The sequence below is a fragment of the Salmo trutta genome, unplaced genomic scaffold, assembly GCF_901001165.1.
Source record: "Salmo trutta unplaced genomic scaffold, fSalTru1.1, whole genome shotgun sequence".
In the NCBI taxonomy this organism is placed as follows: domain Eukaryota; kingdom Metazoa; phylum Chordata; class Actinopteri; order Salmoniformes; family Salmonidae; genus Salmo; species Salmo trutta.
Window position 1 is genome coordinate 1 of NW_021822447.1, and position 27,021 is coordinate 27,021.

Consider the following 27,021-nt stretch of genomic DNA (forward strand, 5'->3'; position numbering starts at 1 on the left):
AGACGAGTGTTGTGGGAGTTGGGGAGTGTGATGCTACAACCACCTTTATAAAGGGACTCGCGGTGTGTCTTGAAATTAGAGCACGTTGCCTAAATTTGAGGTCTCCACAGTCACTGAAAAGCCGCTGTCATGAATTCGTTGAAGGTGGACGACATGCTTCTTATGACCGAGACGCTGTTCTTCTGGGTCGGGACATTCACCGTGGCCTCACTGTCTTTATGGGTGCTCCACCGACTCCTCCAAGGTTTTCGGATTTGGGTCTTGGGAAATGGACAGTTGCTCTCTCCGAAACTGGGAAAATGGGCAGGTGAGTTGGTCACACGAATTCCTTACGAAAAAAACCCAAGTCACGAAGGCTGTTCAATAAGCCCCGAACTCGACAATAAAATGTCAACATTGGGATATTTCAGGGAAACTTTGCAATTCCCCAAAAAGCTGTATTCTCATCGTTTTTGACGTATCAGCGACATTAGAAAGTTGAGTTGTGTAACAGGGCTATCGAGTAAACGCACTAACTGGTTAACAAGATCGTGTGTGTGTGTGTGGTGTGTGTGTGTGTGTGTGTGTGGTGTGCGCGCGCAACACCCGCACTTCAGCACCTCTAACTGATGTTTCAGAACCCAAACCAGCGTTGTTTTTCGCCCTCCTTTAGAATCGACAAAAGATGTCCAGAAACAGATGAACTACAAACCCGTTTGCGCAGGTTCAGTCAGAGATCTGTTATGGGTGAGCATCCAGCGGCACACTGGGCAACAAACAACCTGCCCGATTCTATAAATATAGATTTCCTAATGTTGACATCGTTAGGTTATTCCACAGTTTATATATTTGGTCATGCGTACTGTTACCATGCTTTTTGTTGTTGTTGACGCAATGGGTTATCAAATATATTGATCTTTTGATTTGATAGTTTGTTTGCATTTGGCTGCATTTGGTCTAATTCGTATCCAGACAGTTTACTTGTTTCAACATTGTTTTTTGTGTTAAAACTATAGGGCTTTCTGTCTCCGTTTTGTTAATCTAGAAGTTTGTCTATGCTGTGTAGACATTTCTAGGATCGTGTCTTTGCATAATGCGGAGACTAGTCTCGTTGGAATAGCTTTGGCCTATCTTGACCCAGTTATTCAGTCTCCTCTTTCTAGAATACCACTGCGTCTGGAGGAGAAGCGCGTTTTCGTCTTGCTGCGCAATTGGCCCAGCGCGCACTCCATAGCATCCGGATAGGTTTTATCTTAGACGTTCACATATGCAAAACGGCCACATCTTTCTCTGCATCATGACGCACGTTTGTCAAATATATATATATTTTTTAAATCAGGGTTTGGAATGATATTTTAATTTGGTACAAAATGAATGCCACGTGCGTTTAAGGACTCGAACATCACATTGATAGAATGCTTGTTGAATGCATAAGGACATAGTTTGATATACTCTCGGTTTCTATGCCTCTGGGTTCGGGTTTGTCTGCGCTCTAGCTATGTGATCGGTTATTGCCTTGTCATAGAGTCCAAAATCATGTCATGGTTCTCACGTTGCATGGACGTTCGTATGTAACCATTCTAGGTATGTAGTCAATCTCCATATTGATTGTTACACATTGAGGTTTGGCAGGCTGCCCTTAGCTCCGTCACTGTACAATGGGTGACATTCATATTATTGATAATTAGGGCTTAATTCGTTTTTTGGGGGGGGGGTGCCATTTTTCGTATATGCCACCAGGCATTTTTTCTTTTAGTGGTGATGTGAAAAATGCATGCCTCGCCCTGAAACCAACCCTCAGCCTCTTCTCATTCATTTCCAATGATAACAGTACTCAGTATGTACAGCAGTAGTGGGGGTGAGGTCGGTGTAGAGGTGACTGTGTGCCAGGGTATGGGTAAACTTGTTCCTCTCCCTGACGCACAGGTCTTGCAGCCAGGTTGAGCAAGACACAAAACAGACTATCTTGCCAACTCCTATGGTCATTGTTTAAATAACACAAACAGACCTGGGACCAGGCTACCTGTTCATGGCTGTCATGCCACAGTGTGTGTGTGTGTGTGTGTGTGTGTGTGTGTGTGTGTGTGTGTGTGTGTGGTGTGTGTGTGGTGTGTGTGTGTGTGTGTTGTGTGTGTGTGTGTGTGGCAGCTTTCCAGATGCTCACAGTGCTGGGGGTGGAGACGCAGGTAGAGAGGTGGGGGGGGGAGTGGAGACGCGGGTAGAGAGGTGGTGGTGGGGGGGTGGAGACGCGGGTAGAGAGGTGGTGGTGGTGGGGGGTGGAGACGCGGGTAGAGAGGTGGTGGGGGGGAGTGGAGACGCGGGTAGAGAGGTGGTGGGGGGAGTGGAGACGCGGGTAGAGAGGTGGTGGGGGGAGTGGAGACGCGGGTAGAGAGGTGGTGGTGGGGGGGAGTGGAGACGCGGGTAGAGAGGTGGTGGGGGGGAGTGGAGACGCGGGTAGAGAGGTGGTGGGGGGGAGTGGAGACGCGGGTAGAGAGGTGGTGGTGGGGGGGGGAGTGGAGACGCGGGTAGAGAGGTGGTGGTGGGGGGAGTGGAGACGCGGGTAGAGAGGTGGTGGGGGGAGTGGAGACGCGGGTAGAGAGGTGGTGGGGGGAGTGGAGACGCGGGTAGAGAGGTGGTGGGGGGGGGAGTGGAGACGCGGGTAGAGAGGTGGTGGAGACGCGGGTAGAGAGGTGGTGGTGGGGGGGAGTGGAGACGCGGGTAGAGAGGTGGTGGGGGGGGGAGTGGAGACGCGGGTAGAGAGGTGGGGTGGGGGGGAGTGGAGACGCGGGTAGAGAGGTGGTGGTGGGGGGAGTGGAGACGCGGGTAGAGAGGTGGTGGTGGTGGGGGGGAGTGGAGACGCGGGTAGAGAGGTGGTGGTGGGGGGAGTGGAGAGCGGGTAGAGAGGTGGTGGGGGGAGTGGAGACGCGGGTAGAGAGGTGGTGGGGGGAGTGGAGACGCGGGTAGAGAGGTGGTGGTGGGGGGGGGAGACGCGGGTAGAGAGGTGGTGGGGGGGAGTGGAGACGCGGGTAGAGAGGTGGTGGTGGGGGGAGTGGAGACGCGGGTAGAGAGGTGGTGGTGGGGGGGGGGGTGGAGACGCGGGTAGAGAGGTGGTGGTGGGGGGGGGTGGAGACGCGGGTAGAGAGGGGGTGGTGGGGGGGTGGAGACGCGGGTAGAGAGGTGGTGGGGGGGGGTGGAGACGGGGTAGAGAGGTGGTGGTGGGGGGAGTGGAGACGCGGGTAGAGAGGTGGTGGTGGGGGTGGGGGGGAGTGGAGACGCGGGTAGAGAGGTGGTGGTGGGGGGGGTGGAGACGCGGTAGAGAGGTGGTGGTGGGGGGGGTGGAGACGCGGGTAGTAGAGGGGTGGTGGTGGGGGGGTGGAGACGCGGGTAGAGAGGTGGTGGTGGGGGGGAGTGGAGACGCGGGTAGAGAGGTGGTGGTGGGGGGGGTGGAGACGCGGGTAGAGAGGTGGTGGTGGGGGGGGTGGAGACGCGGGTAGAGGGTGGTGGGGGGGGTGGAGACGCGGGTAGAGAGGTGGTGGGGGGGGAGTGGACGACGGGTAGAGAGTGGTGGTGGGGGAGTGGAGACGCGGGTAGAGAGGTGGTGGTGGGGGGGGGGGGAGGGGTGGAGACGCGGGTAGAGAGGTGGTGGTAGGGGGGTGGGGAGGGGTAGAGAGGTGGTGGTGGGGGGGGGGTGGAGACGCGGGTAGAGAGGTGGTGGAGACGCGGGTAGAGAGGTGGTGGTGGGGGGGAGTGGAGACGCGGGTAGAGAGGTGGTGGGGGGGGGAGTGGAGACGCGGGTAGAGAGGTGGTGGTGGGGGGGGAGTGGAGGCGCGGGTAGAGAGGTGGTGGTGGGGGAGTGGAGACGCGGGTAGAGAGGTGGTGGTGGTGGTGGGGGGGAGTGGAGACGGGGTAGAGAGGTGGTGGTGGGGGGAGTGGAGACCGCGGGTAGAGAGGTGGGGGGGAGTGGAGACGCGGGTAGAGAGGTGGTGGGGGGGAGTGGAGACGCGGGTAGAGAGTGGTGGGGGGGGGAGTGGAGACGCGGGGTAGAGAGGTGGTGGAGACCGCGGGTAGAGAGGTGGTGGTGGGGGGGAGTGGAGACGCGGGTAGAGAGGTGGTGGTGGGGGGGAGTGGAGACGCGGGTAGAGAGGTGGTGGTGGGGGGGAGTGGAGACGGGGTAGAGAGGTGGTGGGGGGGGGGGGGAGTGGAGACGGGGGTAGAGAGGTGGTGGTGGTGGTGGGGGGAGTGGAGACGCGGGTAGAGAGGTGGTGGTGGGGGGAGTGGAGACGCGGGTAGAGAGGGGGGGGGGGGGGGAGTGGAGACGCGGGTAGAGAGGTGGTGGGGGGAGTGGAGACGCGGGTAGAGAGGTGGTGGTGGGGGGGAGTGGAGACGCGGGTAGAGAGGTGGTGGTGGGGGAGTGGAGACGCGGGTAGAGAGGTGGTGGTGGGGGGAGTGGAGAACGGGGTGGTAGAGAGGTGGTGGTGGGGGGAGGGAGACGCGGGTAGAGAGGGTGGTGGTGGGGGGAGTGGAGACGCGGGTAGAGAGGTGGTGGGGGGGGGGGGTGGAGACGCGGGTAGAGAGGTGGTGGTGGGGGGGGTGGAGACGCGGGTAGAGAGGTGGTGGTGGGGGGGGTGGAGACGCGGGTAGAGAGGTGGTGGGGGGGAGTGGAGACGCGGGTAGAGAGGGGGTGGTGGGGGAGTGGAGACGCGGGAGGGGTGAGAGGTGGTGGTGGGGGGAGTGGAGAGCGGGTAGAGAGGTGGTGGTGGGGGGGGTGGAGAGTGGAGGAGGTGGGGTGGGGGGGTGGAGCGAGGGTAGAGAGGTGGTGGTGGGGGGGGTGGAGACGAGGGTAGAGAGGTGGTGGTGGGGGGGGGTGGAGACGCGGGTAGAGAGGTGGGGGGGGGGGGAGTGGAAGACGGGGTAGAGAGGTGGTGGTGGGGGGGGTGGAGACGCGGGTAGAGAGGTGGTGGTGGGGGGGGTGGAGACGCGGGTTAGAGAGGTGGTGGGGGGGAGTGGAGAGCGGGTAGAGAGGTGGTGGTGGTGGGGGGGGGTGGAGACGCGGGTAGAGAGGGTGGGGGTGGGGGGGTGGAGACGCGGGGTAGAGAGGTGGTGGGGGGGAGGTGGAGGAGACGCGGGTAGAGAGGGGGTGGTGGGGGGGTGGAGACGCGGGTAGAGAGGTGGTGGGGGGAGGGAGACGCGGGGTAGAGAGGTGGTGGTGGGGGGAGTGGAGACGCGGGGTAGAGGGTGGTGTGTGGGGGGAGTGGAGACGCGGGTAGAGAGGTGGTGGTGGGGGGGGGGTTGGAGACGCGGGTAGAGAGGTGGTGGTGGGGGGGGTGGGACGACGGGTAGTAGGAGTTGGTGGTGGGGGGGGGGGTGGAGACGCGGGTAGAGAGGTGGTGGTGGGGGTGGGTGAGACGCGGGTAGAGAGGTGGTGGTGGGGGGGAGGGGAGACGGCCGGGTAGAGAGGGGTGGTGGGGGGGGAGTGGAGACGCGGGTATAGAGGTGGTGGGTGGTGGGTGGGGGGAGTGGAGCCGCGGGTAGAGAGGTGGTGGGGGGGGGAGTGGAGACGCGGGTAGAGAGGTGGTGGGGGGGGAGTGGAGACGCGGGTAGAGAGGTGGTGGTGGTGGGGGGGGGAGTGGAGACGCGGGTAGAGAGGTGGTGGTGGGGGGGAGTGGAGACGCGTAGGTAGAGAGGTGGTGGTGGTGGGGGGGAGTGGAGACGGGGTAGAGATGGTGTGGGGGGGAGTGGAGACGCGGGTAGAGAGTGGTGGTGGGGGGGAGTGGAGACTAGCGGGTAGAGAGGTGGTGGTGGGGGGAGGGAGACGCGGGGGTAGAGAGTGGTGGTGGTGGTGGGGGGGAGTGGAGACGCGTGGTAGAGAGTGGTGGTGGTGGGGAGGGAGACGGGGTAGAGAGGGTGGTGGGGGGGAGTGAGAGGGGTAGAGAGGTGGTGGGGGGGAGTGGAGACGCGGGTAGAGAGGTGGTGGTGGGGGGGAGTGGAGACGCGGGTAGAGAGGTGGTGGTGGTGGGGGGAGTGGAGACGCGGGTAGAGAGGTGGTGGTGGGGGGAGTGGAGACGCGGGTAGAGAGGGGTGGTGGGGGGGTGGAGACGCGGGTAGAGAGGTGGTGGGGGGGGAGTGGAGACGCGGGTAGAGAGGTGGTGGTGGGGGGGGGTGGAGACGCGGGTAGAGAGGTGGGGGTGGGGGGGGGTGGAGCCGGGGTAGAGAGGTGGTGGTGGGGGGGTGGAGACGCGGGTAGAGAGGGGTGGGGGGGAGTGGAGCGCGGGTAGAGAGGTGGTGGTGGGGGGGAGTGGAGACGCGGGGGTGAGAGGTGGTGGTGGGGGGGAGTGGAGACGCGGGGTAGAGAGTGGTGGGTGTGGGGGGGGGTGGAGAGGGGGGTAGAGAGGTGGTGGTGGGGGGGGTGGAGACGCGGGTAGAGAGGTGGTGGTGGGGGGGGGTGGAGACGCGGGTAGAGAGGTGGTGGTGGGGGGGGGTGGCGACGCGGGTAGAGAGGTGGTGGGGGGGGGGGAGAGCGGGTGGTAGAGAGGGTGGTGGGGGGGGGAGTGGAGACGCGGGTAGAGAGGTGGTGGTGGTGGTGGGGGGGAGTGGAGACGCGGGTAGAGAGGTGGTGGTGGGGGAGTGGAGACGCGGGTAGAGAGGTGGTGGGGGGGAGTGGAGACGCGGGTAGAGAGGGGGTGGTGGTGGGGTGGGGGGGAGTGGAGACGCGGGTAGAGAGGTGGTGGTGGTGGTGGGGGGGGTGTGGAGACGCGGGTAGAGAGGTGGTGGTGGTGGGGGGGAGTGGAGACGAGGGGGGTAGAGAGGTGGTGGTGGTGGGGGGGAGTGGAGACGCGGGTAGAGAGGTGGTGGTGGGGGGAGTGGAGACGCGGGTAGAGAGGTGGTGGTGGGGGGGGAGTGGAGACGCGGGTAGAGAGGTGGTGGTGGGGGGAGTGGAGACGCGGGTAGAGAGGTGTGGTGGTGGGGGGAGTGGAGACGCGGGTAGAGAGGTGGTGGTGGGGGGGAGTGGAGAGCGGGTAGAGAGGTGGTGGTGGGGGGGAGTGGAGACGCGGGTAGAGAGGTGGTGGTGGGGGGGAGTGGAGACGCGGGTAGAGAGGTGGTGGGGGGGGGGAGTGGAGACGCGGGTAGAGAGGTGGTGGTGGGGGGGAGTGGAGACGCGGGTAGAGAGGTGGGGGGGGGGGGGGAGTGGAGACGCGGGTAGGGAGGTGGTGGGGGGGAGTGGAGACGGGGTAGAGAGGTGGTGGGGGGGAGTGGAGACGCGGGTAGAGAGGTGGTGGTGGGGGGGAGTGGAGACGCGGGTAGAGAGGTGGTGGGTGGGGGGTGGAGACGCGGGTAGGAGGGGTGGTGGTGGGGGGGGAGTGGAGAAGCGGGGTAGAGATGTGGTGGTGGGGGGTGAGACGCGGGTTAGAGAGTGGGTGGTGGGGGGGAGTGGAGACGCGGGTAGAAGAGGTGGTGGTGTTGGGGGGGGAGTGGAGACCGGCGTAGAAGAGGTGGTGGTGGGGGGGAGTGGAGACGCGGGTAGAGAGGTGGTGGGGGGGGTGGAGACGCGGGTAGAGAGGTGGTGGGTTAGAGCAGCGTTTCATTCATTCTAAGGAACATGCACATATATGAATGAAATGTATCCCCAGTGTGTCTGTTACTGAGGAAGGGTCTGCAGCTCCAGCTATGCTTGTGAATGTGCTTCCCCCTAGTGGTGTGAATGGTTATGTGTGTGTGTGTGTGTTTGGGGGGGGTTTAAAGAAGAGTTGTGCTAGAGAGAGTGCGAGAGCGGCGTTGCAGTTCATGTGACGAACACGCTCCGGGGCTGCTGGGTAAAGAATGCTGCAGCTCCTCATTTTCAAGCCCCCCCCAAACACACTCTCCTCTTCTGTCTCCAGCCAGCAGCATCATCTCAATCCTCCATTCTCTCTTGATCTTTTTAAAATCATTTTCTTTCTTCCCTTTTCCTCTTCTCTCTCTTCACTAGTTCTCCGATGTTTGTCTCAGTATCGGTGTGACCTGCATTTGACATCGTGCAAGGCTTACCTCCTGGTTACCTCCTAGGTAATATCTCTTGACTGTAGAGCTTTGGGACGTAGCCTATGTCTCCCATCCGGTCTCATAACTTTTAAAACACCTTTTGTTTTATTTTATTGAAGAAACATTATTTAACCTGGTAGGCTAGTTGCGACCTGGCCAAGATAAGCAAAGCAGTGCGACACAGAGTTACACATGGATAAACAAACATACAGTCAATAACACAATAGAAAAAATCTATATACAGTGTGTGCAAATGTAAGAAGATTAGGGAGGTAAGGCAATAAATAGGCCATAGAGGCAAAATAATTAGAATTTAGCAGTTAAACACTATAGTGGTAGCTGTGTGGTTGAAGGGATGTGTTAATACATGGCAGGACATGGCACACCAGTTTAAGTGTTGATTCCAGAGTATCATAATACTATCCTGTTTGGTCTTGGAGGGTGTCTGATCTCAGGTCTCTCTACAGCACCTTGGAACCCAGAGAAACCTGCTGAATCTAGACCGTTTCAACAAAAAAAAGTTGTATTTATGTCTTGCAGATAAGCTTACGTACCATTAATGCAGTGATCAATAATATTTTATATCTACAACATGCAACACGCAACACGCCACCATATTTGATGTTTAACACAAATTGAATGAACTTAAATGGCTTTAATTTAGAATTTGTGTTTTCAAGAATCTACAGTTCCACCATTCTTAAAGGAATGCCTGTTCTGGTCATTGTGATAGATCTGCTACAGTTCCACCATTCTTAAAGGAATGCCTGTTCTGGTCATTGTGATAGATCTGCTACAGTTCCACCATTCTTAAAGGAATGCCTGTTCTGGTCATTGTGATAGATCTGCTACAGTTCCACCATTCTTAAAGGAATGCCTGTTCTGGTCATTTTGATAGATCTGCTACAGTTCCACCATCTTAAAGGAATGCCTGTTCTGGTCATTGTGATAGATCTGCTGCAGTTACAGCATGTTATCATTTGAAATGAAATCCTTCTGTTTATTGATGTCAATCTTTAATAAGTTATCTTTCAATGCACTAACTAGGCATCAACGGGGGGGATTAGAAGGCCCTAAAGTTTCCTCTCTCCTAACATACCCCCCCCCCCCCCAAAGAGCAGTTGAGATGTGAAGAAAAATAAACTATTGATTTTATATATTTCTCTAACAAGCATGTGACCAGTACGAGGCTTCATGGACCTAAATATAGATGCTATTTTTGGTCCTGGGTGGCTCTGAAGTAGACTTAAAAAATGTCTTTTCTCTCTCAGCTGATATTGCTCTGCAGTATTTTTTCTTCTATTTTTTGTTTGTTTGCCCATGTGACTTTCTTCTTCTCCTGCTATTTAAAGCAGCGTGTGTCGGAGAGGGTGGTGGTGGTGGATGGAGGGCACATTGGCTCTTCTACTGCAGCCCCCCCTCACCCTCCCCACCACACACTCCTCTCTCGGGGGGGGTGGCTCGTTGATAGGAGGGAGAGGGGTGGGACAGATTACGTAACGAAAGGAGAGAGGCTTGCTTCTCCTCACAGAGACAGGGATCCACTTGTAGTTTGGTACCCATTTTTTATTTGCTCCAGCGCTATATTGTATACAGCCATGAACTGTGCTGCAATAGGAGGCTAAAATCAGGATTGTTGCGCTGCTCCTATGTGTCTTCCTTTAGGGAGAATGCATTGCTGAGTGCAGACCCGATATCAGCCATAGTAGGTGGTTTTCTCCCCCCCCCCCCTCCCCTTTTCAGTGTCAGTTCCTTGACAAGGTCTAAAGAATCTCTGTTGCATGAGGCTCTGTGTTTTCAGTTTCATGAGACTGTATGTGTTTTCCAGGTTGCTCGATGCGACTGGGCAGCCATAGGGCTCTGTAGAGGGAAGAGCTCGTCGCGGCAGGCAGGCAGGCAGGGGCAGCTCCGCTGTGCGGCCGAGGGAGGGAACGTCGATATACAGCAGCTACCTCAGTTACGTGATGTGCAGCAACTGATGCCCCCCCTCCCTCCCCGCTCGGGGCGTCATTGAGCCAAAATGGCATTTAGGATCATTTTTTGGGTCTTGATGGGAGTGAAACATTTGCACCAATGAGACGTTCTACATTTCAATTCAACACTAAAAAGGGCTCTATGGACACAGTAACCCCTCCCCCCACATCGGTTGTCATTGTGTTCCTGTCCTCCCAGTAGAGAGGCATCAGCTGCTGTGATGTCACTCACGGCTGCTTGCGTAGCCCCTTTCTGTGAGGATTGTCACCGACGTAACTCTCGCCTCACGTGAGGGCAATTAACCATTCTTCTTGTAGCCCTGGTGTGTGTGTGTGTGTGTGTGTGTGTGTGTGTGTGTGGTGTGTGTGTGTGTGTGTGTGTGTGTGTGTGTGTGTGTGTGTGTGTGTGTGTGTGTGTGTGTGTGACTGAATTTTAACAATGTGAAGTTTGGACACAATGTTCCTTTCTGGGTCTATGAGCGGAAATGTTGAATGATTTTCCAGCATCTTTTGATCTATCGTTTTTATTCCATTTCACAAGAGTACAACACGATGGGGCAGTCTATGAATGGGTCTGTAATGGCTCCTGTTCTCTATAGCAGTCTATGAATGGGTCTGAAATGGCTCCTGTTCCCTATAGCAGTCTTTGAATGGATCTGAAATGGCTCCTGTTCCCTATAGCAGTCTATGAATGGGTATGAAATGGCCCCTGTTCCCTATAGCAGTCTATGAATGGGTCTGAAATGGCTCCTGTTCCCTATAGCAGTCCTTTGAATGGATCTGAAATGGCTCCTGTTCCCTATAGCAGTCTATGAATGGGTATGAAATGGCCCCTGTTCCCTATAGCAGTCTATGAATGGGTCTGAAATGGCTCCTGTTCCCTATAGCAGTCTTTGAATGGATCTGAAATGGCTCCTGTTCCCTATAGCAGTCTATGAATGGGTATGAAATGGCCCCTGTTCCCTATAGCAGTCTATGAATGGGTCTGAAATGGCTCCTGTTCCATATAGCAGTCTATGAATGGGTCTGAAATGGCCCTATTCCCTATAGCAGTCTATGAATGGATCTGAAATGGCTCCTATCTCTATAGCAGTCTATGAATGGGTCTGAAATGGCCCTATTCCCTATAGCAGTCTATGAATGGATCTGAAGATGGCTCCTATTCTCTATAGCAGTCTATGAATGGGTCTGAATGGCTCCTATTCCCTATAGCAGTCTATGAATGGGTCTGTAAATGGCTCCTATTCCCTATAGCAGTCTATGAATGGTCTGAAATGGCCCCTATTTCCCTATAGCAGTCTATGAATTGGTCTAAATGGCTCCTATTCCCTATAGCAGTCTTTAATAGGGTCTGAAATGGCTCCTATTCTCTATAGCAGTCTATGAATGGGTCTGAAATGGCTCCTATTCCCTATAGCAGTCTATGAATGGGTCTGAAATGGCCCCTATTCCCTATAGCAGTCTATGAATGGATCTGAAATGGCTCCTATTCCCTATAGCAGTCTATAATGGATCTGAAATGGGCCCCTATTCCCTATAGCAGTCTATGAATGGGTCTGAAATGGCTCCTATTCTCTATAGCAGTCTATGAATGGGTCTGAAATGGCCCCTGTTCCCTATAGCAGTCTATGAATGGGTCTGAAATGGCTCCTGTTCCCTATAGCAGTCTATGAATGGGTCTGAAATGGCTCCTGTTCTCTATAGCAGTCTATGAATGGGTCTGAAATGGCTCCTGTTCTCTATAGCAGTCTATGAATGGGTCTGAAATGGCTCCTGTTCTCTATAGCAGTCTATGAATGGGTCTGAAATGGCTCCTGTTCTCTATAGCAGTCTATGAATGGGTCTGAAATGGCTCCTATTCCCTATAGCAGTCTATGAATGGGTCTGAAATGGCCCCTATTCCCTATAGCAGTCTATGAATGGGTCTGAAATGGCTCCTGTTCTCTATAGCAGTCTATGAATGGATCTGAAATGGCTCCTATTCCCTATAGTGCGCTACTTAGGTATTTTTAACATTTATTTAACCTTTTATTTAACTAGTTAAGTCAGTTAAGAACAATTCTTATTTACAATGGGGCTGGGATTAAAAATACAAAATACATTTAAATAAAAATATAGGACTAAACACACATCACGACAAGAGACAACACAACATAAAGAGACCTAAGATGACAAAATAGCAGGGAAGCAACACATGACAACACAGCATGGTAGCAACACAGGGTACAAACATTATTGGGCACAGTCAACAGCACAAAGGGCAAGAAGGTAGAGACAACAATACATCACGCAAAGCAGCCACAACTGTCAGTAAGAGTTTCCGTGATTTAAATCTTTGAAGGAAGAGATTTGAGATGAAACTGTCCAGTTTGTGTGTTTAACTCGTTCCAGTTGCAACCCTGTTGGACCCCTGGTCAAAAGCGGCCCACCGTTTTAGGTGATAAGTTACATTTCAGATGTACTAACATTCCACACACACTGATGTGCAACCTATTCGTTGCATCATATCAGGGAGCCATGAATTCTCACTCTCTCTCACTCTGTGTCTCTCACTCACTCTGTGTCTCTCACTCACTCTGTGTCTCACTCACTCTGTGTCTCTCACTCACTCTGTGTCTCTCACTCACTCTGTGTCTCTCTCTCACTCTGTGTCTCACTCTGTCTCTCTCTGTCTCTCACTCTGTCTCTCTCTGTCTCTCACTGTCTCCTGTAGAGTGATGGACTGATCTGTTAACATGGTTTCTTTCTCCATCTTGTGAATACCCTCCTCCTCTCCATCTTGTGAATACCCTCCTCCTCTCCATCTTGTGAATACCCTCCTCCTCTCCATCTTGTGAATACCCTCCTCCTCCTCCATCTTGTGAATACCCTCCTCCTCTCCATCTTGTGAATACCCTCCTCCTCTCCATCTTGTGAATACCCTCCTCCTCTCCATCTTGTGAATACCCTCCTCCTCTCCATCTTGTGAATACCCTCCTCCTCTCCATCTTGTGAATACCCTCCTCCTCTCCATCTTGTGAATACCCTCCTCCTCTCCATCTTGTGAATACCCTCCTCCTCTCCATCTTGTGAATACCCTCCTCCTCTCCATCTTGTGAATACCCTCCTCCTCTCCATCTTGTGAATACCCTTTTTTCTTTTTTTTCTTTTTTTTATCAACCTGATGTGATGCAGTCAGTTGCCCATTGATGCTTTTTCTGCCAAGGAGTGTTTTAATTCTTAAGATGGCCAGGGAATCTGCTTCTCTTTTCACTTTGTGCTGCGCTCTCCCTCCTTTGTTCACTTTCTTCTCTCTCCCTCTTCTCATTATTTTGCTCTCTTTCTATTTTAGCCACCCCTAGGATCCCTGCTCTCCCTCCTCTCTCGTGCTTCTTGTTCGTCATCATCCCTCCCCTCCTCCCCTCTCCCCTTCCTCTCCAGCTCGGTGCTAGATAATAATGGCTACTGCCTGTATGAATCTTTCATCTGTGGGTTGGTTCCTCTGCTACAGTGCTACTCATGGTGCATGATGGTTATGGTGGGGTAATAGTAAGCATTGGTACCCACCATGAACATCCTGCATCTGATGGCTTTGGGTAGTGTGTGTGTGTGTGTGTGTGTGTGTGGTGTGTGTGTGTGTGTGTGTGTGTGTGTGTGTGTGTGTGTGTGTGTGTGTGTGTGTGTGTGGTGTGTGTGTGTGTGTTGATTAGTCAGGCAGGGACTAGGGGTGAAGGGCAGAAGCTGGCTAAAAATAACCGTCCTCCCTCCTGACAAGGTGAGGAGAGCAGAGAATGTCACTAGAACATCAGTCCGGACTCCTTGTACATCCATCTATCCTGCTTGGGCTCTGCTGTCTTCAGTCTTAGTTATAACCACTTGTTTTATAGAACTATCTCTTCAGCCCAACTGTAAAAAGCATTGTCAAGAGGCCTTGTTTTAAAATGAGTCAGCATAGCTTAATGATAATGTTGTAGAATTTATACTAGTTTATTTTCTTCTTTCAGTACCATGTTTGTCCGTTGTCATGTGGATTAATAACGTTGTTGGGTGTGTCTCCTTGACTGATTTGCTGTTGTCACAGATGTTCTATATCAACCGATTGCCATCCAGTCACCTGTGAAGGCTGCAGTACTATGGAAACTCTGTAGTACTATGGAAACTCTGTTGCTCCACTGTGTTGCTGTTTTGCCATCCAGTCACCTGTGAAGGCTGCAGTACTATGGAAACTCTGTTGCTCCACTGTGTTGCTGTTTTGCCATCCAGTCACCTGTGAAGGCTGCAGTACTATGGAAACTCTGTTGCTCCACTGTGTTGCTGTTTTGATCATCCAAAAAGCAGTCTGACCAGAAATTATGGCGTCACAATTTAGCTAAGACAAAAGGAATTTTCTCTGCAATGAGTTTCTTTTGAAAGCCTTGACAGGAATTGCATGAGGACACTTCATGTTAATGTATACTGAACAGAAATATAAAGTCTTGGTCACATGTTTCATGAGCTGAAATTCAAGATCTGACATTTTCCATATGCACAAAAAGCTTATTTCTCTTCAATTGTGTGCACAAATTTGCTTACATCCCTGTTAGTGAGTATTTCTCCTTTGCCAAGATAATCCATCCACCTGACAGGTGTGGAATATCAAGAAGCTTATTAAACAGCATGATCATTACCCAGGTGCACCTTGTGCTGGGGACAATAAGGCCACTAAAATGTGCAAAATGTGCAGTTTTGTTGTACAACACAATGCTACAGATGTTTTGAGGGAGCGTGCAATTGATATACTGACTGCAGGAATGTCCACCAGAGCGGTTGCCAGAGAATTAAATGTTAATTTCTCTACCATAAGCAACGTCATTTTGAGAATTTGGTAGTATGTCCAACCAGCCTCACAACCGCAGACCACGTGTAACCATGTCAGCCCAAGACCTCCACATCCGGCTTCTTCACCTATGGGATCATCTGAGACCAGCCACCTGGACAGCTGATGAAACTGAGGAGTATTTCTGTCTGTAATAAAGCCCTTTTGTGGGGAAAACTTCTGACTGGTTGGGCCTGGCTTCGCAATGGGTGGGCCTGTGCCCTCCCAGGCTAACCCATGGCTGCACCCCTGCCCAGTCTTGTGAAATCCATAGATTAGGAACTAATTAATTCATTTCATTGACCGATATCCTTATATGAACTTTAACTCAGTAAAATAGTTGCATGTGGCATTTTATTTATATATTGGGGGGTCTATGCTATATATTCCCCACTATATGTTAGCAGTCCATACAGTTTGAAGTGTGGTGTATAGTGATTTGGCACCAGGCTGAAATGTTATGAGAACCAGTACCAGCCTCTCTGTACTGACTTCTCTTACCCATTTTCTCTCTTTTTATCTCCAGTTGTGACGGGAGCCACAGACGGAATCGGGAAAGTCTATGCGGAGAAGGTGAGTTTTCCTGCATGGGCCCATTATGAGTTTCCTGCATGGGCCCATTATGAGTTTCCTCCATAGAAAAAACACACGAGAGCAGTGGTTCCCAGGCTACTACTCAGTTCCCACACACACACACACACACACACACACACACACACACACACACACACACACACACACAGTTCCATGTTGAGTTGGAGAACCCTTGTCATTGAGCCATGTGTTTTAGAGTAGTAGTAAAAGCCCAGATGTAGTAGTTGGTCGGACCATGCGACAGGGTCTCTCCCTCCCAGTCAAGATGTAGTAGTTGGTCGGCCCATGCGACAGGTCTCTCCCTCCCAGTCAAGATGTAGTCGTTGGTCGGCCCATGCGACAGGTCTCTCCCTCCCAGTCAAGATGTAGTAGTTGTGTCGGCCCATGCGACAGGTCTCTCCCTCCCAGTCAAGATTGTAGTAGTTGGTTGGCCCATGCCGACAGGTCTCTCCCTCCCAGTCAAGATGTAGTAGTTGGTCGGCCCATGCGACAGGTCTCTCCCTCCCAGTCAAGATGTAGTAGTTGGTCGGCCCATGCGACAGGTCTCTCCCTCCCAGTCAAGATGTAGTAGTTGGTCGGCCCATGCGACAGGTCTCTCCCTCCCAGTCAAGATGTAGTAGTTGGTCGGCCCATGCGACAGGTCCTCCCTCCCAGTCAAGATGTAGTAGTTGGTCGGCCCATGCGGACAGGTCTCTCCCTCCCAGTCAAGATGTAGTAGTTGGTCGGCCCATGGCGACAGGTCTCTCCCTCCAGTCAAGATGTAGTAGTTGGTCGGCCCATGCGACAGGTCTCTCCCTCCCAGTCAAGATGTAGTAGTTGGTCGGCCCATGCGACAGGTCTCCTCCCTCCAGTCAAGATGTAGTAGTTGGTCGGCCCATGCGAAGGTCTCTCCAGTCGAGACGTGGTGTCGGCCCGTGCAACAGCGTAGCTTGATTCCTATTGAGTCTCCCATTCAAGGACCAGTGGAGTTCCCTGGTTCAGTATGGTATTCAGTAACTGGAGTGATGGTGTTCAGTAACTGGAGTGATGGTGTTCAGTAACTGGAGTGATGGTGTTCAGTAACTGGAGTGATGGTGTTCAGTAACTGGAGTGTTATGGTGTTCAGTAACTGGAGTGATGGTGTTCAGTAACTGGAGTGATGGTGTTCAGTAACTGGAGTGATGGTGTTCAGTAACTGGAGTGATGGTGTTCAGTAACTGGAGTGATGGTGTTCAGGAACTGGAGTGATGGTGTTCAGGAACTGGAGTGATGGTGTTCAGGAACTGGAGTGATGGTGTTCAGGAACTGGAGTGATGGTGTTCAGGAACTGGAGTGATTGTGTGTTCAGGAACTGGAGTGATGGTGTTCAGGTATACTGCGTCTTCTCGCCCCTCCCTCTCAGCTGGCTGGAAAAGGGTTCGCCATGATGCTCATCAGTCGCTCCCAGGACAAGCTGGATGACGTCGCCAGGCAGCTTGGTAAGTGTATGAGTCGGTGTGTGTGTGTGTGTGTGTGTGTGTGTGTGTGTGTGTGTGTGTGTGCACCTCTTTCTGACTCTCTGGCAGTCGTCCCAATGCAAATGGGTGGATCACTAGTCACTTTAATAACATCACGTTAATAATGTTTACATATCTTGCATTACTCATCTCATGTGAATATACTGTATTTTATACCATCTACTGCATCTTGCCTATGCTGCTCAGTCATTGCACATCCATATATTTATATGTACATATTCTCATTCCATCCCTTTTAGGTGTGTGTGTGTGTGTGTGTGTGTGTGTGTGTGTGTGTGTTGGTGAATTGTTAGATATTACTGCACTGTCTGAACTAGAACCAACCACAAGCGTTTCACTACACTCACAACAACTGCCAACCATGTGAATGTAGCCAAGAACATTTGATTTGGAGTATTGTGTGTGTGTGTGTGTGTGTGTGTGTGTGTGTGTGTGTGTGTGTGTACACCAGGTCTGCTGACGTGAAAGATGGGGGCCACTTTAAAAAGCTTACCCTGCCTTTACTAAAGGCTAGCCTGTACATCATTACAGGAACTGTATATGACATGGGGATACACACTCCTGTTCGTGGAAGCCCTCTGTGGAAGCCTGGAAGCCCTTCAGATGGCTGTCGTCATGGAAAGCTGTCGGGTTGAGGGCACAGTGTGTAGGAAGATGAGATGTCCGTGCAGGCAGGCCTGCGTTGTTACTCTACATGTCCAAAAGTATATGGACACCCCTTCAAATTAGTGGATTCAGCTGTTTCAGCCACACCCATCGCTGACAGGTGTATAGAATCGAGCGCACAGCCATGCAATCGCCATAGACAAACATTGGCAGTAGAATGGCCCGTACTGAAGAGCTCAGTGACTTTCAACATGGCACCATCATAGGATGCCCTGCTAGAGCTTCCCCTGTCAACTGTAAGTGCTGTTATTGTGAAGTGGTAATGTCTAGGAGCAACAACAGCTCAGCTGCGACGTGGTAGACCAAACAAGCTCACCGAACGGCACCGACGAGTGCTGTTGCGCGTAAAAAATAGTCTCGGTTTCAACACTCACTCCCGAGTTCCAAACTGCCTCTGGAAGCAATGTCGGCACAATAATTGTTCGTCTGGTGATTCATCAAATAGGTTTCCATGGCTGAACAAGCGCACACAAGCCTAAGATCATCATGTGCAATGCCAAGCGTCGGCTGAATTGGTGTAAAGCTCGCCGCCATTGGACTCGTGAGCAGTGGAACGCGTTCTCTGGAGTGATGAATCACGCCTCACCAGTCTTGCATTCCCAAACGGGTGTGAATCTGGGTTTGGCGGATGCCAGGAGAACGCTACCTGCCCGACTGCATAGTGCCAACTGTAAAGTTTGGTGGAGGAGTAATAATGGTCTGCGGCTGTTTGTCATGGTTCGTGCTAGGCCCCTTAGTTCCAGGGAAGGGAAATCTTAATGCTACAGCATACAAAGACATTCTAGACGGCCCTCTTCCTGTTACAATCATCATGACAATGCCTCTGTGCACAAAGTGAGGTCCATACAGAAATGGTTTGTCGATCGGTGTGGAAGAACTTGACTGGCCTGCACAGAGCCCTGACCTGAACCCCATCGAACACCTTTGGGATGAATGGGAATGTCGCCTGCGAGCCAGACCTAATCACCCCCCAACATCCGTGTCCGACATCACTAATGCTCTTGTGGCTGAATGAAGCAAGTCCCCCGCCAGCAATGTTCCAACATCTAGTGGAAAGCCTTCCCAAAAGAGTAGAGGCTGTTATAGAGCAGCAAAGGAGGGGACCAACTCCGTATTAATACCCATGATTTTGGAATGAGATGTTCGACGAGCAGCATCCTTTTGGCCATGTAGTGCATCTCTCCAAGACTTTTACTAAAATGTCACCCCTTATCCAGCAGTGGTGACTCCTGGCTGTGCTCTGTGACTGGCACATCCCCCTGAATATCCCGCTCTGTGACTGGCACGTCCCCCTGAATATCCCGCTCTGTGACTGGCACGTCCCCCCTGAATATCCCGCTCTGTGACTGGCACGTCCCCCTGAATATCCCGCTCTGTGACTGGCACGTCCCCTGAATATCCCGCTCTGTGACTGGCACGTCCCCCTGAATATCCCGCCTCTGTGACTGGCACGTCCCCCTGAATATCCCGCTCTGTGACTGGCACGTCCCCCTGAATCTTTCTCTCATATCTCCCCGGGGCGCACAATAGACAACGACTATTCTACATTCTAATTGTGGCGTGTTAAAGGAGAGGAGGGAAAGGAGGTTGTTTAAGGGTTTGTTTGTTATACATTGCCCAGTCCTGTTTGAGTAGGGAAAGTTGTGTATTTTCACACTGCTGAATTTTATTTTACATTTTTTTAATGGAATTTTTTGTTGTTGAAAGAGGGACATGGAATGGGCTTAGTGCAGTCAGTGAATGAGCTGACGATAATGTGTGAATGTGTGGTGTGAGTAGGTGTGTGGTGTGAGTGTGTGGTGTGAGTGTGTGGTGTGAGTAGGAGTGTGGTGTGAGTGTGTGGTGTGAGTAGGTGTGTGGTGTGAGTAGGTGTGTGGTGTGAGTAGGTGTGTGGTGTGAGTAGGTGTGAGTGTGTGGTGTGAGTAGGTGTGTGTGTGTGGTGTGAGTAGGTGTGTGGTGTGAGTAGGTGTGTGGTGTGAGTAGGGTGTGTGGTGTGAGTAGGTGTGTTGTGGTGAGTAGGTGTGTGGTGTGAGTAGGTGTGTGGTGTGAGTAGGTGTGTGGTGTTTTTTTTTTGAGTGTGTGGTGTGGAGTAGGGTGTGTGGGTTGTGTGAGTAGGGTGTGGTGTGTGTAGTGTGTGGGTGTGAGTTGTGTGTGGGTGTGTGGTGTGAGTAGGTGTGTGGTGTGAGTAGGTGTGTGGTTGTGAGTGTGTGGTGTGTGGTGTGGGCCACAGGAAGTGGGAGACCACGTGATGAGTGTGTTTTTTTTCAGGTTGTCTCTACATTACATTGGAAACCGACCATTGAAAGTGTGATAAACCACATGACTGTCTCAATAGTTTTTACTTAGCTTCGCTGCCTCCTGTCCGCGCCTAAGTTATAACTGATTAGGAAAGCATTGAAACACAGCCAGACAACCATGTACATTCCCCTCGAGTAGTACTGCTCTCCTCACGCTCATCATTAATGGAAGGTTGTTACTTAATGTCCCACCGTTAACCCAACTGTGTTTTTCCTCCTGTTTTACAGAGGAGCAATACAAGGTGGAGACCAGGACCATCGCTGTGGACTTTGGTCTGTCGGACATCTACCCCAAGATCGAGGCTGGACTGGCAGGCCTGGAGATCGGAGTGTTGGGTAGGTGTTCCTTTAGTCTGGTCGTCCCTGCTCTGTATACCACCACATTCTCATCTGTTTCACAAAAATCCTCACAAACCACATACTGACATCGGTCTCATAATCTACGCAGATAAACGACTCTCACACACACTTTTGACATTGTACGTTTTGTTGGTTGTACCGAGGTAACGTGTCAGTGTTATTTTTTACATTTCCCAACAACACAGACCAACACTATGATGGCATGCATGTTAACACTTTAGTTTATAACAACACATGCCGCTGGTCTGTGGAATGTCTGGTCATGCTGCTGGTCTGTGGAATGTCCGGTCATGCTGCTGGTCTGTGGAATGTCTGGTCATGCTGCTGGTCGAGGAATGTCTGGTCATGCTGCTGGTCTGTGGAATGTCCGGTCATGCTGCTGGTCCCGAGGAATGTCTGGTCATGCCGCTGGTCTGTGGAATGTCTGGTCATGTCGCTGGTCCGAGGAATGTCTGGTTCATGCTGCTGGTCCGAGGAATGTACTTTGACACCTTAGAAAATAAGATGCAGTCAGTCCTGAGTTCTAACCCTGGAGTTATGTGACCCTAAAAACCTAAAACAGTAGAAGTGTTACTCTATTCTCAGTGTGGTCATCTAGAATGAACCGCCTACTAATATGCCTTAGGAAGTACCTACAGAGTGTATTAGTTTTCACGTCACTCTGTCAGTCCACATTCTTGCTGTGTGACAGTGTCACTTTCAGACAAGACCATTGTTCTTTGTGTGAGAGCCCATAAGTACATGTGCTGCTTGGCTTGCTCTTCCAGTTTAAGGTGTGGTTGTGTGCCCTTTTTATGAACACCTTGCTCTCATAAGGTCCTGCTGCCCTCTGGTGGCTTTCAAGTGTAACAGCAGCACGGATTTTAATTTCCTTATTGCCAATAACTATAGTCTCGTCTGCTTTAATAAAAGAAAATATATATATTCAACAGTGAACAATGTTGGAATCTCCTATCCCTACCCTGAGTACTTCCTGCATATTCCTGACCTGGACAACGTGAGTTTGAATTTTTTTTGTGTGAAGCATGGGCTCACCATCAGTTACTTCAGGAGACTGACACCTTTTTGAACCAGTTGAGTTCCAGAAAGTTCCTAGCGTTACTTTAGCTGTAGAAAAATAAACTAAGACAGTTTGCATTTGGAATGATTTAAAGATGCATTCTGGGATTGCACAACAACATTTGTAACATGTTGCGTAAATTGGATTCGTAACATATCACACTATTTACAAAATCGTGAAACACAATTGGATGACGTTAAAACGGTTTGAAATTATTAAAGTTTGAGAGGAGAGTTTTTACACTTAAACTAATGTTTTTTCTTCATTCTAGTTCATCACCAACATGATCAATGTCAACATGACCTCTGTTTGCCAGGTAAGAGTTCTCTCGTTTCTGGAGCCTTTCTATGAGTGTATATGTATACCATAGATTTATCATCTAGTATATTTTTATCAGTGACGGTGTGCACTTGTCTGTCTGAGGCAAAGTTCATGGTTTTCAGTGGTAAGACAAACGTATTGACGACACATTGGCACAGACTGCATGTAGATGGGAATCCATCTTTCTCTCTTCCTCTCCTCCTTCTCCACTGTTGCTGCTGTGCTACCTGAAGGTTCCCAGAGCATGGGTGAACTACACCAAACTGTCAGTGTTCACCCATGGACTACCCTTCCTTCCTCTCTCTCTCTCTCCCTCTTGCCCTGCCTCTCACGTGGCTGAAATGTACCAGCGTGCCATACATCTCCCATAATGCCACTGGGGTAAATCTGTAGTGGATCTAAAGTTCATCGCTGGTCCTGTATAATTTTAAATGACAGTGTTTTTAAGAGACAACTTTCTTGTCCAATCGAAATTAGAATTTTTGTCCGAAATGGAATATTTGCAATAAAGTGTGATCTGTAGTAGTGTGATCATATTGTCATATTTAGTTTGTACTGTAGATTAGTTTGTACTGTATAGCTGCAGCCACTGTCCTGACCTGTTCTGTCAGATCGTTGACCGTTGCTCAGGAGTTGACCGTTCTTTCCCTTTTCAGATGACCCGTCTCGTCCTGCCCAGAATGGTTCAGAGGTGAGTTGGTTTCCTTCTATAGTTCTGTTGCCACATTTCATAAAAGAACGGACATTCACTTTTATTTGCGTTAGTTCCAAACTAGTAGTCTGAGCCAGCTCTTTATAAGGGGTTTTACGTCTCAGGCAAAGTCTTGCCATGCTCATCCCCGTGACAATGCCGTGCTTCACCGTTAAACTACAATCCTAAATAAAAATCCTTTGTCAACCTGAGTGGTTGATTTTCACCCACCCCCTTCTAGTGCCAGTGTGGGTACCAGTCTGAGCGATCATTCCACTCCTCGTCACTATAATTCCATAAAGAGTTGGCAAGCGGGCAGAAACGGGCTGTGGCACTCAGGCTATTCCAATGCTGGAACCTACATCAGAAAAGCCTAAATGTGCTCTATTAGAAGGACCCTGATATGAAGACGGGCTTGATATGTTTAGAACAGGAGACGGGGCTTGATATGTTTAGAACAGGAGACGGGGCTTGATATGTTTAGAACAGGAGATCAACAGAGTGTTATCCAGAGGATACACTAATACACAGCTCCCCCACCTCCCAGCTCCCCCACTTCCCAGTAACGCCTCCCCCACCTCCCAGCTGCGGCTGCGCCTCCCCCTTCTCCCAGCTCCCCCACCTCCCAGTAACGCCTCCCCCACCTCCCAGCTGCGCCTCCCCTCCTTCTTTCTAGCCCTCTTTCTTTGTTCCCCGTTCTGACCAGCTGCTTTTCAATTCACACAAAGTGCGCCCTCAGATTGGCTCGGACGAATCACATGGGATCTCTGGGCCAATGGAAAGGTGAGGGGCCAACCAACCCCATTTTCACTACATCACTGCAGCAACAGGGGCGCAAACTACGTCAGCAAGCGGCTGCCATGGCAACCCACACAGTGACTTTGATTACTGTGTGTGGCAGTTTACAGTGGAGCTAGTCTGCTTGTACTCTGACAAACAGACCACGGCACCTTGCAGCGCACCATAGCAGGACAAGCAGCTGCTTGTACTCTGACAAACAGAGCACGGCACCTTGCAGCGCACCATAGCAGGACAAGCAGCTGCTTGTACTCTGACAAACAGACCACGGCACCTTGCAGCGCACCATAGCAGGACAAGCAGCTGCTTGTACTCTGACAAACAGACCACGGCACCTTGCAGCGCACCATAGCAGGACAAGCAGCTGGTACTCTGACAACAGACCACGGCACCTTGCAGCGCACCATAGCAGGACAAGCAGCTGCTTGTACTCTGACAAACAGACCACGGCACCTTGCAGCGCACCATAGCAGGACAAGCAGCTGCTTGTACTCTGACAAACAGACCACGGCACCTTGCAGCGCACCATAGCAGGACAAGCAGCTGCTTGTACTCTGACAAACAGAGCACGGCACCTTGCAGCGCACCATAGCAGGACAAGCAGCTGCTTGTACTCTGACAAACAGAGCACGGCACCTTGCAGCGCACCATAGCAGGACAAGCAGCTGCTTGTACTCTGACAAACAGACCACGGCACCTTGCAGCGCACCATAGCAGGACAAGCAGCTGCTTGTACTCTGACAAACAGACCACGGCACCTTGCAGCGCACCATAGCAGGACAAGCAGCTGCTTGTACTCTGACAAACAGACCACGGCACCTTGCAGCGCACCATAGCAGGACAAGCAGCTGCTTGTACTCTGACAAACAGACCACGGCACCTTGCAGCGCACCATAGCAGGACAAGCAGCTGCTTGTACTCTGACAAACAGACCACGGCACCTTGCAGCGCACCATAGCAGGACAAGCAGCTGCTTGTACTCTGACAAACAGAGCACGGCACCTTGCAGCGCACCATAGCAGGACAAGCAGCTGCTTGTACTCTGACAAACAGAGCACGGCACCTTGCAGCGCACCATAGCAGGACAAGCAGCTGCTTGTACTCTGACAAACAGACCACGGCACCTTGCAGCGCACCATAGCAGGACAAGCAGCTGCTTGTACTCTGACAAACAGACCACGGCACCTTGCAGCGCACCATAGCAGGACAAGCAGCTGCTTGTACTCTGACAAACAGACCACGGCACCTTGCAGCGCACCATAGCAGGACAAGCAGCTGCTTGTACTCTGACAAACAGACCACGGCACCTTGCAGCGCACCATAGCAGGACAAGCAGCTGCTTGTACTCTGACAAACAGACCACGGCACCTTGCAGCGCACCATAGCAGGACAAGCAGCTGCTTGTACTCTGACAAACAGACCACGGCACCTTGCAGCGCACCATAGCAGGACAAGCAGCTGCTTGTACTCTGACAAACAGACCACGGCACCTTGCAGCGCACCATAGCAGGACAAGCAGCTGCTTGTACTCTGACAAACAGAGCACGGCACCTTGCAGCGCACCATAGCAGGACAAGCAGCTGCTTGTACTCTGACAAACAGAGCACGGCACCTTGCAGCGCACCATAGCAGGACAAGCAGCTGCTTGTACTCTGACAAACAGACCACGGCACCTTGCAGCGCACCATAGCAGGACAAGCAGCTGCTTGTACTCTGACAAACAGACCACGGCACCTTGCAGCGCACCATAGCAGGACAAGCAGCTGCTTGTACTCTGACAAACAGACCACGGCACCTTGCAGCGCACCATAGCAGGACAAGCAGCTGCTTGTACTCTGACAAACAGACCACGGCACCTTGCAGCGCACCATAGCAGGACAAGCAGCTGCTTGTACTCTGACAAACAGACCACGGCACCTTGCAGCGCACCATAGCAGGACAAGCAGCTGCTTGTACTCTGACAAACAGAGCACGGCACCTTGCAGCGCACCATAGCAGGACAAGCAGCTGCTTGTACTCTGACAAACAGAGCACGGCACCTTGCAGCGCACCATAGCAGGACAAGCAGCTGCTTGTACTCTGACAAACAGACCACGGCACCTTGCAGCGCACCATAGCAGGACAAGCAGCTGCTTGTACTCTGACAAACAGACCACGGCACCTTGCAGCGCACCATAGCAGGACAAGCAGCTGCTTGTACTCTGACAAACAGACCACGGCACCTTGCAGCGCACCATAGCAGGACAAGCAGCTGCTTGTACTCTGACAAACAGACCACGGCACCTTGCAGCGCACCATAGCAGGACAAGCAGCTGCTTGTACTCTGACAAACAGACCACGGCACCTTGCAGCGCACCATAGCAGGACAAGCAGCTGCTTGTACTCTGACAAACAGACCACGGCACCTTGCAGCGCACCATAGCAGGACAAGCAGCTGCTTGTACTCTGACAAACAGACCACGGCACCTTGCAGCGCACCATAGCAGGACAAGCAGCTGCTTGTACTCTGACAAACAGAGCACGGCACCTTGCAGCGCACCATAGCAGGACAAGAGGAGAGTCCTCTCATCCCCTTTTTTGTTTTGTGTGTTTCAGGTCCAAAGGTGTGGTCCTCAACATCTCCTCTGCCAGTGGCATGTACCCTGTCCCACTCCTCACTGTATACTCCTCTTCCAAGGCAAGGGCCACTCATAGACCTCTATATACAGACACGCACCACGCAGTCCGACGGATACAACACACGTGTTTATAAAATGTTCCATAGTAGGATTTGTTACATATAGCGAAGCCTTTTGGTTCTCCAGCTGTAGTTCAGTAGGGGGCGCTCTCTCATATTCAAAGGGATTTATTGGCATGGGGAAATGTATGTTTACAAAGCAAATGGTAAACAATCGGTAAACATTAGTCAGTTTTAAAAGAATATAGACATTTCAAATGCTATATTATGACCATGTACAGTGTTAAAGTATGAAAGGGGAAATAAATACAGGTATAGTTTGTATTTACAATGTTTGTGCTCCTCTGGTTAGCCTTTTGTCATGGCAACGGGCCACAAATCTTACTACTGTGATGTCACACTATGGTATTTTGCCTAACAGATATGGGAGTTTATCCATGTTTTGATTTGTTTTCCAATTCTTTGTGGGTCTGTGTGACCTGTGGGGAAACATGTCTCCTATTGTGGTCATACATTTGGCAGGTTAGGAGGGTGTAGCGCAGTTTGTACCTCATTTTGGGGCAGTGGACACATAGGCAGACCTGGCTCTCGAGAAGACAGCGAGGCTAAGTTCAGTCTGTAGACAGTCAAGGATTTTCTTCATTTGGGTTTAGTCAGTGGGCAGGTATTCTGCCACTGTACTCTCTGTTTAGGGACCAATAGCATTTAAATTTGCTCAGGTTTTTTTTTTGGTTGATACTTTCCAGTGTCAAGTAGTTATTTTTGCTTTCTCATAAAATTTGGTTTGGTCTAAATGTGTTTCTGTCCTGGGACTGTGGGGTCTGTTTGTGTGTGAACAGAGCCCCAGAACAAGCTGGCTGAGGGGACTCTTCTCTAGGTTCATCTCTCTGTAGGTGAGGATTTGTGGTGGAATGTGTGGGTATCACTTCCTTTTAGGTGGATGTAAAATTGAACAGCTCTTTTGGGGGATGTAGATAACTAGCGGGTCCTAAATTCTCTCTGCTGCATGTTTGGGGTTTGCCTTGTACACAAAGTATATTTTTGCAGATTCTGCATGCAGTCTCAATTGGGTGTTGTCCCATTTTGTGAATTCTTGGTTGGTGAGTGGACGGTTCATTAACTGATTTAAGTATTATTATTTTTAGTCACATCCTAATTGGGATGTTGAGTTTCATGTTCCTTTTGATGGCATAGAAGGTCTGTACATGATGATGATGATGATGATGATGATGATGATATCTCTTGGTTTCTTTAGG

At 51.5% G+C, this 27,021-nt stretch overlaps 1 protein-coding gene across 2 annotated transcripts; it reads left to right on the top strand.

Annotated features, from left to right (window-relative positions):
* The first annotated feature begins 113 nt into the window (after positions 1–113).
* On the top strand, positions 114–26,643 carry LOC115182302 (very-long-chain 3-oxoacyl-CoA reductase-A-like). 2 transcript variants are annotated; one of them, XM_029743929.1, is made up of 10 exons: positions 114–307; positions 15,332–15,378; positions 16,781–16,856; positions 20,087–20,194; positions 21,151–21,215; positions 21,550–21,594; positions 22,256–22,290; positions 22,997–23,073; positions 25,684–25,765; positions 26,605–26,643. In XM_029743929.1, exons 1-10 carry the CDS (start codon positions 130–132, stop codon positions 26,624–26,626), a joined length of 735 nt encoding a protein of 244 aa, XP_029599789.1. In that variant the 5' UTR covers positions 114–129; the 3' UTR covers positions 26,627–26,643. The 2 variants fall into 2 exon arrangements, with proteins under 2 accessions (XP_029599789.1, XP_029599790.1); XM_029743930.1 differs by lacking the exon at positions 26,605–26,643 and having other exon boundaries at positions 23,019–23,073; positions 25,684–25,795.
* Positions 26,644–27,021: the final 378 nt, after the last annotated feature.

Excerpts from the sequence above, each read along its gene's own strand:
- LOC115182302 (XM_029743929.1), top strand. The coding sequence starts at position 130 with ATGAATTCGTTGAAGGTGGACGACATGCTTCTTATGACCGAGACGCTG. Across the intron at positions 21,216-21,549 it reads ATATTCCTGACCTGGACAAC|TTCATCACCAACATGATCAA; the intron begins GTGAGTTTGAAT and ends TCTTCATTCTAG. Across the intron at positions 25,766-26,604 it reads CTGTATACTCCTCTTCCAAG|AGCCCCAGAACAAGCTGGCT; the intron begins GCAAGGGCCACT and ends GTGTGTGAACAG.